At 65.7% G+C, this 15,547-nt stretch overlaps 1 protein-coding gene across 4 annotated transcripts; it reads right to left on the bottom strand.

Moving 5' to 3' along the window:
• Positions 1-569: 569 nt before the first annotated feature.
• On the bottom strand, positions 570-11,731 carry MIB2 (mindbomb E3 ubiquitin protein ligase 2). 4 transcript variants are annotated; one of them, XM_027621128.2, is made up of 19 exons: positions 11,581-11,731; positions 7,449-7,718; positions 7,202-7,373; positions 6,212-6,318; positions 5,933-6,127; positions 5,642-5,784; positions 5,428-5,535; positions 4,352-4,456; positions 4,104-4,266; positions 3,889-4,022; positions 3,648-3,796; positions 3,401-3,557; positions 3,144-3,304; positions 2,917-3,043; positions 2,580-2,813; positions 1,959-2,137; positions 1,700-1,887; positions 1,073-1,138; positions 570-929 (listed from the first exon to the last, which is right to left on the bottom strand). In XM_027621128.2, the coding sequence occupies exons 2-19, from the start codon at positions 7,693-7,695 to the stop codon at positions 691-693; spliced, it is 2,874 nt and encodes a 957-aa protein (XP_027476929.1). In that variant the 5' UTR covers positions 7,696-7,718; positions 11,581-11,731; the 3' UTR covers positions 570-690. The 4 variants fall into 4 exon arrangements, with proteins under 4 accessions (XP_027476929.1, XP_027476939.1, XP_035583169.1 ...); XM_027621138.2 differs by having other exon boundaries at positions 5,428-5,523; XM_035727276.1 differs by lacking the exon at positions 11,581-11,731 and adding an exon at positions 7,914-7,959.
• Positions 11,732-15,547: the final 3,816 nt, after the last annotated feature.

Raw genomic sequence — 15,547 nt, 5'->3', positions numbered from 1 at the left:
TCTTCAGCGCACTGTTCCCGCCTTCCACGCTCTACGGTGCTAAGACTTTATGGGGCCCCAGGCCCGAAAGAAATACCTCCCCCAACTCCCTGCTTAGCAGGCACCCGACGGACCACAGATAGAACAGGGTCAGAGCCGACTACACAGCCCGCCCCGGGGAAAAGAGAAAGGGGCAGTGAGGACGACGCAGCAGGGAGTCGGGAAAGCCCACCAGCTAGGCAGACACTGGGATTCTGGCCGCCCCAGCGCTTCTGGCGGACACCACGCTCCCAGGCCCCATCCTTCCCCGGCCCCAGGCCAGGAGCGTGGGAGGCGGCCTGCGCCTCGGCCCGGAGGACCCTAGCTCAGCGGACGAGGTCTGGGCAGGGGTCTGGAAGCGTCAGCGCTGTAAAGGAGCAGGACGCGCAGGGCACGGGCCAAAGCGCAGAGCCTGGGGCTGGGGCAGCGGCGGAAGAGAGGTGGGTCAGGACAGCCCGGGGGGGGGGGGTGCAGCGGCGCGGCGGGGCGGGACCCGGGTGCGGACCCGCCCGGCCCCCGCCCCAGGCAGGCACCAGGCGAAAAAGTCCGAGAATCTTTTTATAAAACATGGGGTGGGGGTTTGCGAAGGCGACGGCGGGACGTGGCTCCGGAACGTGGCGGGGCGCGGCCGGGACGCGGGGCGGGCGAGGCGGGGGGTGGGGGGGGCGCGGGCTACACGAAGATCTGGATGCGGTCGCGGATGGGCTGGCGGCAAATGGGGCAGGCGCTGAGCGCGGCGCCGCAGGGCGCGCACGCGCCGTGGCCGCACTGGAACACGAGGCGGATGTGGCTGTCGATGCAGATGGGGCAGGTGATGCGCTCCTCCATCTGCCGGTAGCGGCTCTGCAGCTCCTCCACCAGCTGCCGCGGCGGGCCGGGCGCCGGGGTCGCGCTGGCCACCTCCGTGCCGTCTGCGGGCCAGGATCCCGGGCAGGGGTGAGGGGAGGCGGGACCACGAGCTGCCGGCCTGCGGTGCGGCCCGCGGGTGGAGGCGGAGCCGCGCCCGTGGGGGCGGGACGTGCGCGCACACGCGGGTCCTGGGCGAGCCACCCACCTGGACGCAGCTTCTTGCCGATGACCACCTGGCACCTGATGCACTTCTTCATCCTGCGCGCACATTCTGCGGGGGGTGGAGGGGAGTGCGGTTGGGCGGGCTCGCGCACACCCCCCACCACCCCGACACACACACGCTCACCCTCGCGCGCACGCACACACACCCGCGCTCATCCTCGCGCGCGCGCACATCCGCGCTCACCCTCTCGCGCGCGCACACACACCTGCATTCGCCCTCGCGCACACAGCCGCACTCACCCTCGCCCACACTCACCCTCGCACACGCACACACCCGCGCTCACTCTCAAGCGCGCCCCCACATACCCGCACTCACCCTCGCGCGCACACACACAGCCGCACTCACCTCGCACACGCGCGCGCACACGCGCACACACGCACATCCGCGCTCACCCTCTCGCGCGCGCACACACACCTGCACTCACCCTCGTACACACCCGCACTCACCCTCGCGCGCCCACACAGCCGCACTCACCTCGCACACGCGCGCACACACACACACCTGCATTCACCCTCGCGCGCACACACACACCCCCGCACTTACCCTCGTGCACACCCGCACTCACACCCCCACACTCACCCTCGCGCGCGCACACACACCCGCACTCACCCTCGCACACCGTGCGGTGCTGGCACGGCGAGAACAGCACCAGCAGCGCTAGTTCCGAGCACACCAGGCACTCGGCGGCCTCGGGCCCCGACGGCGCGGCCACGTGCAGGTTCGTCACGGTGTTGGGGGTGCCGAGCACCAGCCTCGGGCCCGAGGCCGTGCCCCCGCTGCCGCCAGCGTGCCGCTCCCTGCGGTTGGAGGAGGGGGCTTGAAAGGGCCCCGAGGCGCCAGGGACCGCCCCCCACCCCGCCGGGCTCACCGGAAGCGCTGCGCGCAGCCCTGCAGGGCCTTGAGCACGCGGGCCTCGGCGGCCAGGTCCAGAGGGCTCCGGCCGCGGTGGTTGGCGTAGCTCACGTCCGCACCCTCCAGCGCCAGGAAGCATGCGACCGCCGCGCCCACCGTCAGCTCCCCGCTGCCCGGGAGGCCCGAGGCCTGTAGCTGCGCGGCAGACAGAGGCCGGTGAGGACGGGCGCCGGAGCAGGCTCCAGGGCCGGCCCGCTGGCCTGCGGGGAGGCTCTCCCAGCACCCGGCTGCCCGGGGCCTCGGGTCCGAGGCACCGGCACCCCCTCGCCGTCTGAGGCCGCTGGAACAGGAGGGAGGCAGGCAGGAAAAGCGCCCGACAGCAGGGGCTGAGTTCCCAGAGAACCCCGGCCACACGGGGCCCCATCCCCTTTTCCGGGCTGGTCAGGCCACGCTGCAGTGACTGGGTCGCAGAAAATGCCTCTGGCAAACCACAGCCCCCGAAACTAACCCACCCCCAAGAAGGCCGGGCTCCCTGGTCAGACACCCACAGTGGAGGCGGACAGCCCCTCAGACCCTGCCTGTTGCCTGCAGCCGGGCACTAGGGCCCACCTCCTCACCCAGATGCACATTTCCTCACCCTGGACAACAGCTGCAAGGGCCCCGGGTCCCCCCCGGCCCCATCAGCCGCCAGGGGCAGCAGCTGATGACGCCGCAGTGCCACGTGCAAGGCCGTGTCCCCCTCCTCATCCTCGGCGTTGACGCTGCAGCCCGCGTCGACCAGCAGCGGCACCAGCCCCACGTGCGCCTGCTGCACAGCCAGGTGCAGTGGGGACTGGAGCTTCCGGTTGCGGACATTCACATCACAGCGGCCCTGAGGAGGGAAGGGGCCGGGCACGGGCTCAGCCCAGAGACCCCAGATGGGCCCTACCGCCCCCGCCACGCCCCCGGGCTGGTCCAGGGCCCTGGGTCCACACCTCTCTGATGAGAATCTGGGCCACCTCCCGGTGGTTGTTGAGGGCAGCCAGGTGCAAGGCCGTGAAGCCATCCTCCTTCTTGGCATCCACCAGCTGTCGCGCGCGAGCGAGAATCCTCCTGACGGCCCTGGGGGAGCGGAGACACATGCCTGGGGTCCGGAGCGGCCCCAGAGTGGCCCAGCAGCACCACGGGAACCTGGCCACTGGCTTTGCCCCCCCAGACTCACAGTGTGTGGCCCTTGAGGGATGCATGGTGCAGCAGGGTGAACCCCTGGCTGTTAGTGGCAGTGACATCGATGCCCGGCACCTCAGTGAGGACCTCCACGATGCCACTGGCGCCAGCACCCGCCGAGATGGCACAGTGCAGCGGTGTGTCGGCATGGGCGTCCTGCCGGGGGGGAGGGGCGAAGCAGTCACTTGGCAGGAAGATAAATGCCGCCGTATCCTTGACCCCGGGGCCAGAGCCAGGGGACCCAGCACTTACAGGCAGGTTGACATCACAGCCGCGTTCACAGAGGACCCTCACCACCTCCAGGAAGCCCCTCTGCACGGCCACGTGCAAGGCTGCGCTCCGGGTGCTGTTCAGGGCATTGGCCCCGCACCCAGAGCTCAGGAGCAACCGGGCAGCCTCAGGCTGGTTCCTGACAGAAGAGGAAGCAGGAGGGGCCCGATGCCCACTGGCTGGACCTGCGGGCCACCCAGCCCCCACCGCGTCCCTGTGCGGGCCTCACCCCAGGGCGGCGTAGTGCAGTGCCGTGTTGCCCTCCTCGTCCGGCAGGTCCGTGCCCGCCCGTGCCTGTAGCAGCAGCCGCACCAGCTCTACCTGGCCAAGGTAGGCGGCCACCTGCAGGGCAGTCCTGCCCTGGTTCTTGGTGTCCACCTGCCAGGAGAGCCTGCAGGTCAGTCCCCGGCCCTCTTCCCCTCTCCCTGGGGCTGGCTAAAGGGAGGACGGGCAGGGCGTCGGGAGCTCGCCTGCTCTGGGTGCCTCCTCAGCAGGTCCAGAGCTCCAGCCATACTGCCCAGGGCCACCTCCACCACCAGTCTCCCTGGGTGCTCGAGGTCACTCTTCTGGGCTCGAAGCTTGTCCAGGGCGACACTCAGGGAGCCTGGGTGGGGCAGGGCTCAAGTTAAGTGGCGGCCAGGGGTGGCCCTGCCTCCCGCCGGCCACCCAAGCTGGGCACACGCACTTTTGTTCTCCCTGGCGCGCTCAGCCACATCAAGGTTGGCATCCTCCTCGGGCCGGTAGGCCACCAGGCAGGAGGGGCTGAAGGTCCACAGCTGACCACCGACCGCCACGCGCAGGTTACCGTCTCTGAAAACTTTCACCACCTTCCCGATGCGGCCCAGGGCCTGAATCGGGAGAGAGCAGGGTCATAGGCAGGCCTCCCACAGGGGAGGGAGGGAGGGGGGTGGGGGTGGGAGCCGGGGCACTCACAGGGGCCATGTCATCTGTCCACTCGCCGTGCCCGGCCTGCAGCCGCTTCACTGTGTCAAGGTCGTCGATGACCCGCACCACATCGCCCACCCAGAAGGCATTGTGCTGAGTGACAGAGAGAGGCACGTGAGGAGCACCCCCAGGCAAGTGTGGCTGCCCAGGGCCCTGGAGCAGGAGGGCACCCTCACTGAGCTCCACAGGACAGGCAGACCTGAACTTGACCCCAGCCCCTGCCTCAGAGCTGGATGAGGGTCACACGTGACCAGGGCAGTCCTGGGTGGCCAGCCCCGGAGCCATGAGGGTGACAGCCAGAGAGACAGCCAGGCAGTGGCATCCAGACCAGACTAAAGCCAACTCTGGGGTGAAGGTCAAGGCGGGCCTGTCCCTACACACTGATGCATGGCCGAGGCCAGTCAAGACAGGCACAGGGGGTGGGGGTGGGGCCCTGGTACAACCAGGGGGCAGGGTCAGACTGCCATGGGAGTGGGGGTCAGGAGCCACTCCTCCCCCATCCCCAAACCTTTCCTGGCTACATCCCCACCTGTGCCCTCCTCTATGCAAGACTTACTCTGCAAACCATGGGACTTATGATACCCCCCCCAACCCCCTGGGGCCAGGACTCCAGGTCCAGAGCTGAGCTCTAGGAGTACATGCCTCCACCCAGGGCCCCTATCCGCACAACCCTGCTTCCCAGAGTTCACTGTGCCCACCACTGTCCCCAACCTCTTCCTAAAGGGCCTTTCCACTGTCCCCACGTGCTCCCCACACCACACCCACGGGGAGCATTTTAGAAGATCACCTCCCACCTGTAATGCAGCAGTGGCTTCCTGAGGCCAGCAGGTTAAGGCCGGAGTCTGGGCTGCCAGCCCCCAGCCTCCACCAGCCCCCAGCAGGCGCCTCACCCACCTGTGTGTCCCTTCATGCCTGGATCCCCTCTGTGGAACTCAGCCCCTCTGGACCCCACAAAGCCCTCCCCTGTTCCCTCAGGGCTGGAGAAAGGCATTCCCAGAGCCGATCAGGTACGTGGAGGGGGTGCAGAAGCGAACAGACGGGGCTCAGCCCAGCCCCCCATGCACCTTGGTGAGAGCCCCAGGATGGAAGGTCCAGCGGGTCTCATGGCCGAACTGCACACGCACATCCCCACGGTCCGTGATGCGGTGCACGGTGCCCGTCTGTCCGATAAACTGTGGCGGGTCATGGAGGCTGTGGCTGGGTGGAGCGGGAGGGCTGGGGGTCCAGAGGATGTGGGGAGGGGAGGGGACAGGGGGCTCGGCAGGTGGGGCGGCTCACCTCCGCCATCCTGGGGTTCCACCCGCCGTGGCCTTCCTGCATCTCCCTCAGGATGTCTGTGTCCAGCAGACACTTAACCTTGTCCCCGTGCTGGAAAGGCTGTCCGTCAGCGCTCACCCTGCGCTGCAGCTCTGCCGGTTTGCCTAGGGGTGGGCAACAGGCCCCCCTCAGCGGCATCCCTTCCACCGGCGGCTTCACCGGCCAGCCCCCGCCCAGCGCTGCCCCCGGACCCGGCCAGGGCAGAAGGGCAGCTGCGCAGGCAGGTGTGGGGTCCCTGGGGCCAGACCCTACCGAGCCTTGGGAGGTGCTCTTTGTAGTAGAAGCCACCAGCCGCCTCGCCCACACACTTGAGGTCCACCTTGCCCTTGTGGCCCACACGGTACACATTGGTGGTGCCATCGGCCCATGTCACACTGGCCACGCTCCGGCCCGTCTCCACGTCCCAGCCACGGATGTCCACCACGCGGCCCGGCTTCCCTTCCCCTCCTGGGGAGACAAGGGCCCCATCGCAGGCCGAGCCCGTGCCACGAGCCGTAGCCACGGCCAGTGGCAGCCCAGACCCGCACTCACCGTCTTGCGAGCCCCACTCCCAGTCAGGGCCCCGCACCACCTTCGCCCCCTGGAAGATGCCCCTCAAGGGGACCCTTGGGAGGCCCTGGCGGGGGCTCAGCGTGACCCTGCAAGAGAGGGAGTGGGTGCTGGGCCACGGGGGCGAGGAGGGCGAGGGTGCAAGCCCTCTGCCCCACGCAGCTCTCGCCCGAGGATGGCTGGCCCAGCTGGTCAGCGGCCTCCACCCTGGGCCCCCTCACGGCACGGCCTCCGCACGCGGTTCCCCTCCACACCTGCTCCCTCCCAACGAGCCACGGGCCGACAGGGTCTTCCCCAGAGCTCAGCACACGGCCTGGCCCGGAGTGGGGGAGGGGTCGGCACAGAGAAACGGAAGAATGAGGAACACAGGCTTGCCCAGAGGTGCCCAGGCAGCTGACCCCTGCTCCTGCCCTGGCCAGTGGGCAGCTGGGACCAAACACACACCTCCCCTCCACGTGCGTGGGAAGCGTCCAAGAGACAAGGGTGGCAGCATCTCGTGGGCGGGGCCTCTGGGTGGCCACCCCGGCCCAGGAGACCCTCCCAGTTTCATTCCCTACCCGCCGGCCCAGCAACGGAGCCCCCTAGGCAGGCCAACAGGGTCTCCCCGGCATGGCTGCCGGGGGGGGGGGGGCGCCCCCAGGGGAGGCTAGCCATACACACACACTGGACGTTTCAGCGCCCCCGGCACAGCTGCACTGGGGAGCCAGCAACACTGGCTCTAGGGTTGGCGCCAGGACCCCACCCGCAGCACCCGCCTCCGCAGACCTGCTCCAGTGGATAGGGCTACCTTCCACGGCCGGGGAGCGGGGAGGAGGAGGGGGGAGGGCCAGCGGCCACTCCTTCAGGGCCAAGGCCAGCTCAGGTGTTGTGTGTGCTTGTCGTGAGGCCGGGGGTGTCACAGGCCAGGACCCAGGGCCCCGACACCTCCAGGCCAGCGCACGGCGGCAGGCAGGGGCGGCGGGCAGGACTCACGGGCGGGAGTGAGCCGTCTCGTAGCGCTCGAAGGCGTGGGCGAGGTCGTGCTTGTTGTGCATGTAGCACTGTGTGCACAGGTCATAGTCGAAGCAGACGCGGCACTTCCAGCGCATGCCCCGCAAGCCGTGCTTCTTGCAGCAGTCACAGATGATGTTGGGGTGGCGGACGCCTGGGGGCACGGCAGGGTCAGGGAGCGCGGGGCCTCTGTCCCCACCCCCCAGGGCCCTGCGGCAGCCGCACGCACCGATCTGGGCGTTGTCGTACAGCAGCAGGTCGTGTGCGCCCTGGTAGCCTGCGCGGTAGTTGGTGCGGGTGCCGTGGTCCCACTGCACGACTACCGTGCGGTCAGGGGTCGAGGGGCTACCGTGGCGGCCAAGCTCCACCACGGTGCCCACGCCGCCCTCACCGCCATCCTGCTGGCCCCACTTCCAGTCCACGCCGCGCACCACACGCATGCCCACCTGCACGCCTGCCTGGGGGTCTGGGTCCATGGCGGGCAGGAATGCTCCGGGACCTGCAGGCAGACGGCACCCTCAGGCCACATCAAGAAGGCCACACAGGCTCTCGCCAGCTCTGGGAGGGCTGCCGGGGAGACAGGTGGGAACAAGTCTGGGAGAGCTTGGGCGGGAGGGGGAGGAGGGCAAGTGCAAATGCCCTGAGGCAGAGAGAAGCGGGTGAGCACGTGTGCTATAGCCCAAAGGAAGCTCACCTGGCCACTGGCCGACAGCAGGGCACACGAGCTCAGAGGTGCAAACAGCACCTGTCCTGGAGGAAAGGTGGGCACCTCTGTGGAAAGGCCCCTCCAGCCACTATGAGACCCTGCCTCGTGGTGAGCACGGGCAAAAGTAGGGGGGCAGTCCCAGTGGAGAGGTCGGTGGACCCCCAGGGAACAAGACTTGGGAAATGCCCACAGAGGGTCCACCTGTGCTGGCAGATCCAGTTCTGGGTGGCTGGCACACAGTGGCCCCGCAGCACGTATTTGTTCTAAAATTAATGGATTTGGATTGCAGGTATCAACGTGAAAGGTAAGGCAACAAAGCTTTCAGAAGAAAACAGGCTCTTTGCCATGCAGCCAGTTGGTAAGTTGGGCTGTGCCAAAGTCAGGAACCAGCATCCACACCAAGAGACTGACAAGGCCGCGGGCCCGAGAAGACGCCTCTGCCCACAGAGGTCCTGTCTCCGCGCGCACAGAACTCAGACGTATACAGAGCGGGCGCCCCAGGGTGAAGGGACACAGCCTGGCACAGGTGCCCCCCGCCAGACTCACCAGGCCACTGCGCATGAGTGGGACGCTACCCTAGGTCAGTGGACAGCACCTCAAGGTCACTCGAGGCCCCACTTCCGGGGTCTTCTCTGGAGAACTATGGCCCACCCTCTCCAGGCTGTACCAGAGAGAGGGGCGCCTGTCACCTCAAGGGCGACCTGGGTCACGAGATGTGGTTTGCCCACCATACTCTACACAGCCAGAAGCTGGGAGGCAGAGCTCAACAGATGTTGAAGGCAGGCAGCCACTTGCCCACTATCTGAATTCATTCACAAAAAGTTCACAAAGCCAGGAGCTGGCGGCAAAGGCCGCCATGGGGGCTCTGGGACCCAGGAACATCCCACCTCCCGATCTGGGGGCTCCTTATGTTGCCAATCACTCATGACCTGGGGCCTTCACTGTATGTTTCTTCAATAAAGGTTTGTTTAATTAATGACACAACTGGATTTGAATGACAGTTAAGAGGGAAAATCAACAGGACTTGGAGAGGGCCCAGGGCCCCCCAGCCTGTAGGAGAGCAGTCCGCACTCCATTCTGGAGAGGGTCTGCCATGCGGCCAGCAGGGCTCTGAGGCCAGGAAGCAGCTGGCCTGGGTGTGAGCCTGGCCGTCCCCTCAGAGCTCCCGGGAGGCTGGATGGAGACTGAGGCTACTGCCAGCTTCCATCAGGGCCCAGCGGCCCCGTTCGCCACAGGACACTGGCCAGGAGCACGGGGGGGAAACCACCTGTCACCCCCCCACCTGGGCCCCACCCCCTGGGTGACACTCGGCATCCCAGGCTGGGACCCCCCAGGAAACACTGCCACCCAGCTGAGGCCACAGGTGGGCAGTGAGGAGGGGTGGCAGCCAGGCTCTGCCAGGGGCAGGGGCCGAGCCCCACAGGCCATCTGACGCCTACCCTCTGCCCAGCTCCACTCTGAGACCCGTGTCCAGCACAGGGTGGGCAGCGTAGGGGCACCGGGCCCACAGGGCTGGGCCTTAGTCCATGCCCAGCCTGGCGTCTGAGCCAACGACCCCCGCAGATTCTCAGGGCAGGACCCATCCGGCCAGCTCCGACTTCTGCAGATTCCCCTCCCTCCAGACAGGCCCCTGTGGTGGCGGCCTCTTCACCCTGCCCCGGCAGGACCCTCGGGGGGCTTCCGCAGAAGCAGGTGGATGTTTTAGTAGGATAAACCTTCCCAACCCATGGACTAATCAGGAGCCTTTCCACAACAAAACTCCTCATTGCTCGTTCATGCAGAGCCTCACCTCTTGGGCCACTCTCCCTGTTCTGTCACTTCTCAGCTGTCTTCCCTTCTGGTCTCTGGCCTCTGCTAAGATGGGGCACTGGGGCCAAGAGCTTATCTCTTCCACAGAGCACAGCCAAACCCAGGCCTGCCCTAGCAAGAACGCCCCCACGAACACCGGTGACCCTCGGGTGCCAGCAAGTTCCAGACGAGGGGAGGCATCCTATGGGCTGCCACCGTGGCAGTGAGGTGGTGCCTCCCCATCAGCAGCTGCTACAGATGTGTGACCTGGGCACAGCCGCACAGCCTGAGCTGGTGGCCTGCTGGCAGAGTGGTGGCGTGCCCTTCATGCACAGGCCCCACCGCCTACCCTGCCTGCCTCAGCCAGATCCTCCTGCATGCTGGGAACCCACCAGAACTACCGGCGGTGGACGGGTCACACTGAGCTACTCCTTGCCCTTCCCACGCACTCCAGCCAGAGTGCGCCTCATCCCAGGCAACCACAAACCCAACCACGTGCGGACAGACAGGCCCAACTAAAGGTCCCTGCTAGCAGGGGTACCCCACCTGCAGAGCCCAGAAACCGGCTCCACACTGAAGTGAAGGACTCAGAGCAGGAAAGGACCCAAGTGCCATGAGCCATTCTGTGGCCAGCCTCTCAGCCTGCCCAGCCAGCCACCACACCTGCCCACCCACTGGCCTTATGGAGCCACTGGCCACATGCTACAGGATCATTTCCAACAGAACACGGGGTCACCCCGAGAAGGAGAGCAAGTTGTGGCCCACGCCTGGCCCTGCTCTATGACAACGGGCAGAGAATGAAGAGTGGGGTGGAGGGGAGCCTGGAAGGGTCTGTGTGAAGCTAGGACTGGGCCTCAGCTGGTGACAGCTCCACGTGGGGCAGCAGAGCAGTCCAGCCTGTGGCGAGAGGCGCTTCGGGCCAGTGCCTGTCGCACTCACACTCGGAGACCCCCACAGCCCTAGGAGCCTCCTTGTCTCCTCCCCTCCAGCACCTGATCCGCACAGGTCTTGAGGTCTCCCCTCTGCTTCAGCGTCTCCATCCAGCATGATGTCACCTCAGCTCAGGCCTGAGCAGAGCCTCCAGCAACAACCCCCTACTGGCCCTTCCTACACGTCCACCCAGCTCCTGGGCCTCGGAAGCATCCTCACATGGCATTCCAGCACGGTGCACCAGGTAGCTTTCCAGGTCTCTCCATCCCTTCTCTGCACCCACCTCTCCGCCTGTCTTTATCACTGGTGTCCCTGGGGCCCAGCACATGCTGAGCATGCTCCACATAACATCAGGCGCCCAGCCCTCCTGGTATTAGGACTCACTACTTTCCTTCAGCAGGTCCCACCGGGGTGTGTGGGGAGGGGCTGGTAAATGGGGAATGGACCAGGGTCAGGAGTTGGGAGGCAGTGACCAAACCCAGAGAGGCTACGGAGTAAGGAAGCACCCATTTCAGTGGGAATATTCACCCAGAGAGTTCTTCCTTTCTCTTTCTTTGTCAGAAATGCTGTACTCTAACGTCTTCCTCAGATGGCCATACCCCTGCCTGGCACCCAAACCCTCACAGAGGCTGTCACTACAGATGTTTAAAATGACTCTGAAGCAGGGCGCCTGGGTGCCTCAGTTGGTTAAGTGTCTGACACTTGATTTAGGCTCAGGTCATGGTCTCAGGGTCATGAGACTGAGCCTCCTCAGGCTCCACACTCAGGAGGGAGTCTGCTTAAGATTCTCTCTCCCTCTCCCCCTCCCCCTCCCACTGGCGTGCAAGCACGCTTGTGTGCATGCTTGCCCTCTCTCTCTCAAAAAAAACAAGACTCTGAGTCAGTCAGAGCATGAGAACTCAAGAGACAGATGCACACTTAGCAAAACTTAACTTACCTTAGAACACAAACCAGCCTCGAGTCAGCATTCCAGACACTTAGCAGCTACTTCTTGGGTCACAAATTGGACAGCCACCAAGATTTCCTGTTGGAAACTAGCAGCCATGCCGACACAGAACACAGCAAACCAGACAGGCAGCCAGCAAGCAAGTCTGGAGAAAATGGTTTTTAAAAGGCAGTTTTACACTTTTAGCATTTACCACTTCAACCAAACAGGCGGACATCTGGGTCTGTTCTGTTGGGTACTAGTTTCTCTTGTCTCAAGGAACTGCCAGCTCTTGGAGGGCAGAATGACTTCCAAAACATACACTGGGACAGTGTAGCAATAAAAGGTTTTCCCTATTTGTGAATATTTTATTGGAAAAACTTGTAAAAGCCATAAAGGTTAAATCCCATTTAGCTAGGAAGTTGGCAAATTGCCTTTATTCAGAAGAGTGCAGTTTACGTGATGCTGAAATGACATACGACAGGCGGCTGCCACCCCTTTCCTGTGCCTCCGGCTGTGCCTGATGATGCTGTTTGAATCCACACCATGTGGGGCACAATCAACTGGCAAAACTTGGTGAATCACGGGCTCCTGTCATGTAGCAAGTCTGTGGCTAAGCCAAAGGTGGACATCCTGGGTGCTGGGGAGTCTGGCCCATTACGGACTGGGGAGAAGCTCTGAGACAGAGTGCCCAGGAAACCCAACTTGGCCCAGCACGAAGACACCTGCTGGCGGAAGGCCCAAAGGAAGTACAGGGCTGTCATCACCTGAATGTTGGCCCTGAGATGGAAGCCTTCAGGCACCCTGCAGACTGGGGTGTCACGCCCCAACCACTGCACAGGGCCACTCCGCGCGGGAGCAAGGCATTCAGATACTTGCTGCATCTGGAGCAACAGGCCAGGAGGGGACCTGCCAGAAAGGACTGGGTTTGCCAAGGCTTTCCATTCGGCCTGCCTCATCCCCAGCCCCTGCGGGTGCCCACCAGGAAGAAGCTTGTTCAGCACCTCTCCTTATTTCTTCAATGGGTTCTGACCGCACAGGACTGGTAGGCAGAATTAACCTATCTCACACACACACAAACACACACACACACACACACTCAAAAACAACCAAAACTCCTCTGACACGGCCATCAAACAGAATCCACAGGATGAAACAATCAAATCCAAACTATCACACCACAAGCCTGTCAAGAGCTCACCTGTCTGGCTGTCCAGTCGCTCCCCCCCTCCCCCGCCCCTGCCCGCCTTGAGCCTGCTGGGCTGCAGCCCTTGACGCCTGGAGACTTGGGGACTGGCCTCTAGTCTTGCTGAGCTTCAGCGCAAGCCCTGAGCCATCCAACCCTGTGGCGCCTGGGAGATGCCAAGACGCACAGTTAGCACCTCCGACGGGACGGGACGCGGCGGGCGGACGGAGCCGGCCCGTCTGCTCCTGCGCTGCCTGCTGTCTACATGCCCATTCCCGTGCCGACACCGTGGTACCCAGCGCTGCCCCGGGGGCCTGCCTCCCGCCTTGCAGGGCTCCCCGGGCTCTGGCGGCCTCGCTCCTGCTGCAGCAGTCAGTCTGGTGCGCGCAGGAGCCGCAGCGCCCGAACACGACCTGCCGCCGGGAGTGGAGCCGGAGGGCTGGCGGCCCGGGCGCTGCAGACGTCAGGGCCCGGCACTGCGCCCCGGCCGAGGCTCCGCGGGGACAGCGGGGGCGGGCCGGGCCGGACTGGGCAGGGCCGGCGCGCAGCCCCAAGCGTGACCCCGCCCCACCCGCCCAGGTCCGCCCCGCCTCCTACCATCCCATCCCCCTTTCTCCGGAAGCCGCCCAGGGCCCCGGTGGCGGTCAGACCCTAGTGCCCCCATCGACCCCTCCACTTGCCCGTAAGTTTGCGTCCCGCCCGCTCGGCCTGGAGGCTCCGGGGGCCGAGAAGCGCCGAGTCTATCTGCCAGTGGCCTGCCGAGCGACCTCGGTGTGTGACAGCCTGCCCGCAGCCCCTCTGCTGCTCAGCCCCCGCCAGCCAGGCCGCCCTGCCGCGCCGAGACCACCGGCTGAGACAGCCGAGGACCCCGAGCTCGGGACTCCTGGGGCCGCCGCGGGGCCTGCCGGGAGTTGTAGTCTGCAGCCCGCTGGCGCCGGATCCCCGGGGTCGGGCCCAAACCACAACTCCCAGGAGGCCCCGCGGCGGCGGTGACGCACGCGGCCGCAGGAGGCGGGGCGTGAGGGAGGGAGTCCCGGCCCGTGCCCCGACAGTGACGGAGAAGCCTCCTGCTCTGCTCCCGGGAAGGGCCCGGGGCTGGGCTGGCCTCTGCGCCAGACGCGGACGGAGGGCGCGTTCACATCGGACAGCGTGTAGTACACGTCGTCAAAAAGCGGCGGCGGCGGCGGCGACCTCGGCGGACCTGTCAGCACGCCGAGGGCGGAGAGCCGAGCAGCGTGCGCCTAGACTGGAAGGAGCCAACCTTGGCCGGTTGGGCGCCGGGACTCTGGCACCCCGGAGGCCACCGAGGACCAGGCTCGTGCGGACCGGGCGAAGTGGGGCCACGCCCCCGGTGCGCGGAACTTACGGCCACGCCCCCTCGCGGGAGGGGGCGTGACCCTCGCCGGAAGTGCGTCACCCTCGCGTCGGCCCTACGTGGCGCGGTTCTGAGGCTCGGCTCGGAGACGCCGCCCGTTGCCGTGGAGACGGACGCTGCGGCCGGGCGAGGCGGGCCTCTGCGGCGCAGAGCTGAGGCGTCCTCGCCACGGACTCCTCTGACTGGATTTGTCTTAAATTAAATCAGAGTGACGCCGCTATGTGGCTTTGATTCTCGCAGTGAAGAGCAGCGGTCCCCTGCCGTCCTGCCCCGCGGCAGATCCTTGTCGGGAACCTCCAGTGTCCACAGCGGAGGCCGGGGGGCCGTGGGGTTTCCAGGGCCGGCGGCGTGGCCCTGCCGCGGCCCAGGCGTCCCGAGCTCGGGCCCGGGTGGGGCTGCCCCCCGAGCTCGGCCCCCCGAGCTCGAGCTCGGGCCCGGGCCGCGGCCTCCCCTCCTGCGCGCAGGCGCAGCTCGTGTTTTCCTCAGGCCTAGATGGGTGCCCCCCGCAGCGGCTTGGCCCGGACGCGCCGGCCTTCCTGCCGCCCGCCTGGCCGTCGCGTTGTCCGGAGGCTCAAACACTGGCTCTTTAATTCCCGGAGCCCCGCGTGCGGCGTCCCCGCCCCGGGGCCAGCGCCCAGCCCCGCGGCAGCCTGCGGCTCGCGGCCGGGCTCTGGCCTGGAGCCCGCGCCGTGCGCGTCTCGGCGTGCGCGGCGGTGCTGCTCCCGGCCGCCGTCCCGCCCTCTGGAGGGGTGCGCGTCTCGGACCCAGAGTCTGGCGGGGGGCGCAATTCTAGCTTGGAAACGCTTGGCCTTTCAAAACGTCTCAAGGCGCGCGTTCTGCTTCCAGCCTGCGGGCATGCTGTTCGAAGTCCGAAGTCCTGATTCCTGGCCTTCGGCTTCTTACCCGTTCGCGCGCTGAGAGCTGTAGGATCTCCCCTTTATGCTGCTCTGCAATGTCGCAGACGCACGTCTTCGTGGGAGCCTCGCTCTGTTCTGTGCCCACGGTTGCCTTCGTCCCGGAGGCCCTTGTCCTTCCTTCAGCTCGGGAACTTAAAAAACATCCCCCTGTATTTTCCTGTTTGCCCGCTCGCTCGCTCTCCAGGTTTATTTATGTGAGAGCGAGCACACGCGGAGGGAGAAGGAGAGGGAAACCCAGGCCGACTGCGCGCCCCAAACAGAGCCCGACGTGGGGCTGCCCCCGAGGCTCGATCTCATGACCCTGAGATCAGGACCCGGACGCGTGAAGGACTGCGTCGCCCAGGCGCCCCCTGGGTTTGCTCTTGATGGGATTCCTGTTTCTCAGATTCTCATTGGACTTCTTGGACTAATCCTGTAACTTTATGCTCTAACCTAGTGTTTTTTTCTGGTAGATATCTTTAAATTTACCATCCATCCCTTCTGTTGATCAGTTAACCTCTA

This window comes from Zalophus californianus, chromosome 4 (assembly GCF_009762305.2).
Source record: "Zalophus californianus isolate mZalCal1 chromosome 4, mZalCal1.pri.v2, whole genome shotgun sequence".
NCBI classification, from domain to species: domain Eukaryota; kingdom Metazoa; phylum Chordata; class Mammalia; order Carnivora; family Otariidae; genus Zalophus; species Zalophus californianus.
The sequence above is the reverse complement of the archived record's forward strand: the minus strand, read 5'-3'. Positions and strand labels throughout refer to the sequence as shown.

What these genes read in the sequence shown, in the direction of transcription:
- MIB2 (XM_027621128.2), bottom strand. Translation starts at nt 7,695, where the DNA reads ATGGACCCAGACCCCCAGGCAGGCGTGCAGGTGGGCATGCGTGTGGTG. An exon ending in GCGCGCCAGGGAGAACAAAA is followed by an intron (nt 4,023 to 4,103) that starts GTGCGTGTGCCC and finishes TGCCCCACCCAG; the next exon opens with GCTCCCTGAGTGTCGCCCTG. An exon ending in GCACCGCACGGTGTGCGAGG is followed by an intron (nt 1,139 to 1,699) that starts GTGAGTGCGGGT and finishes CACCCCCCGCAG; the next exon opens with AATGTGCGCGCAGGATGAAG.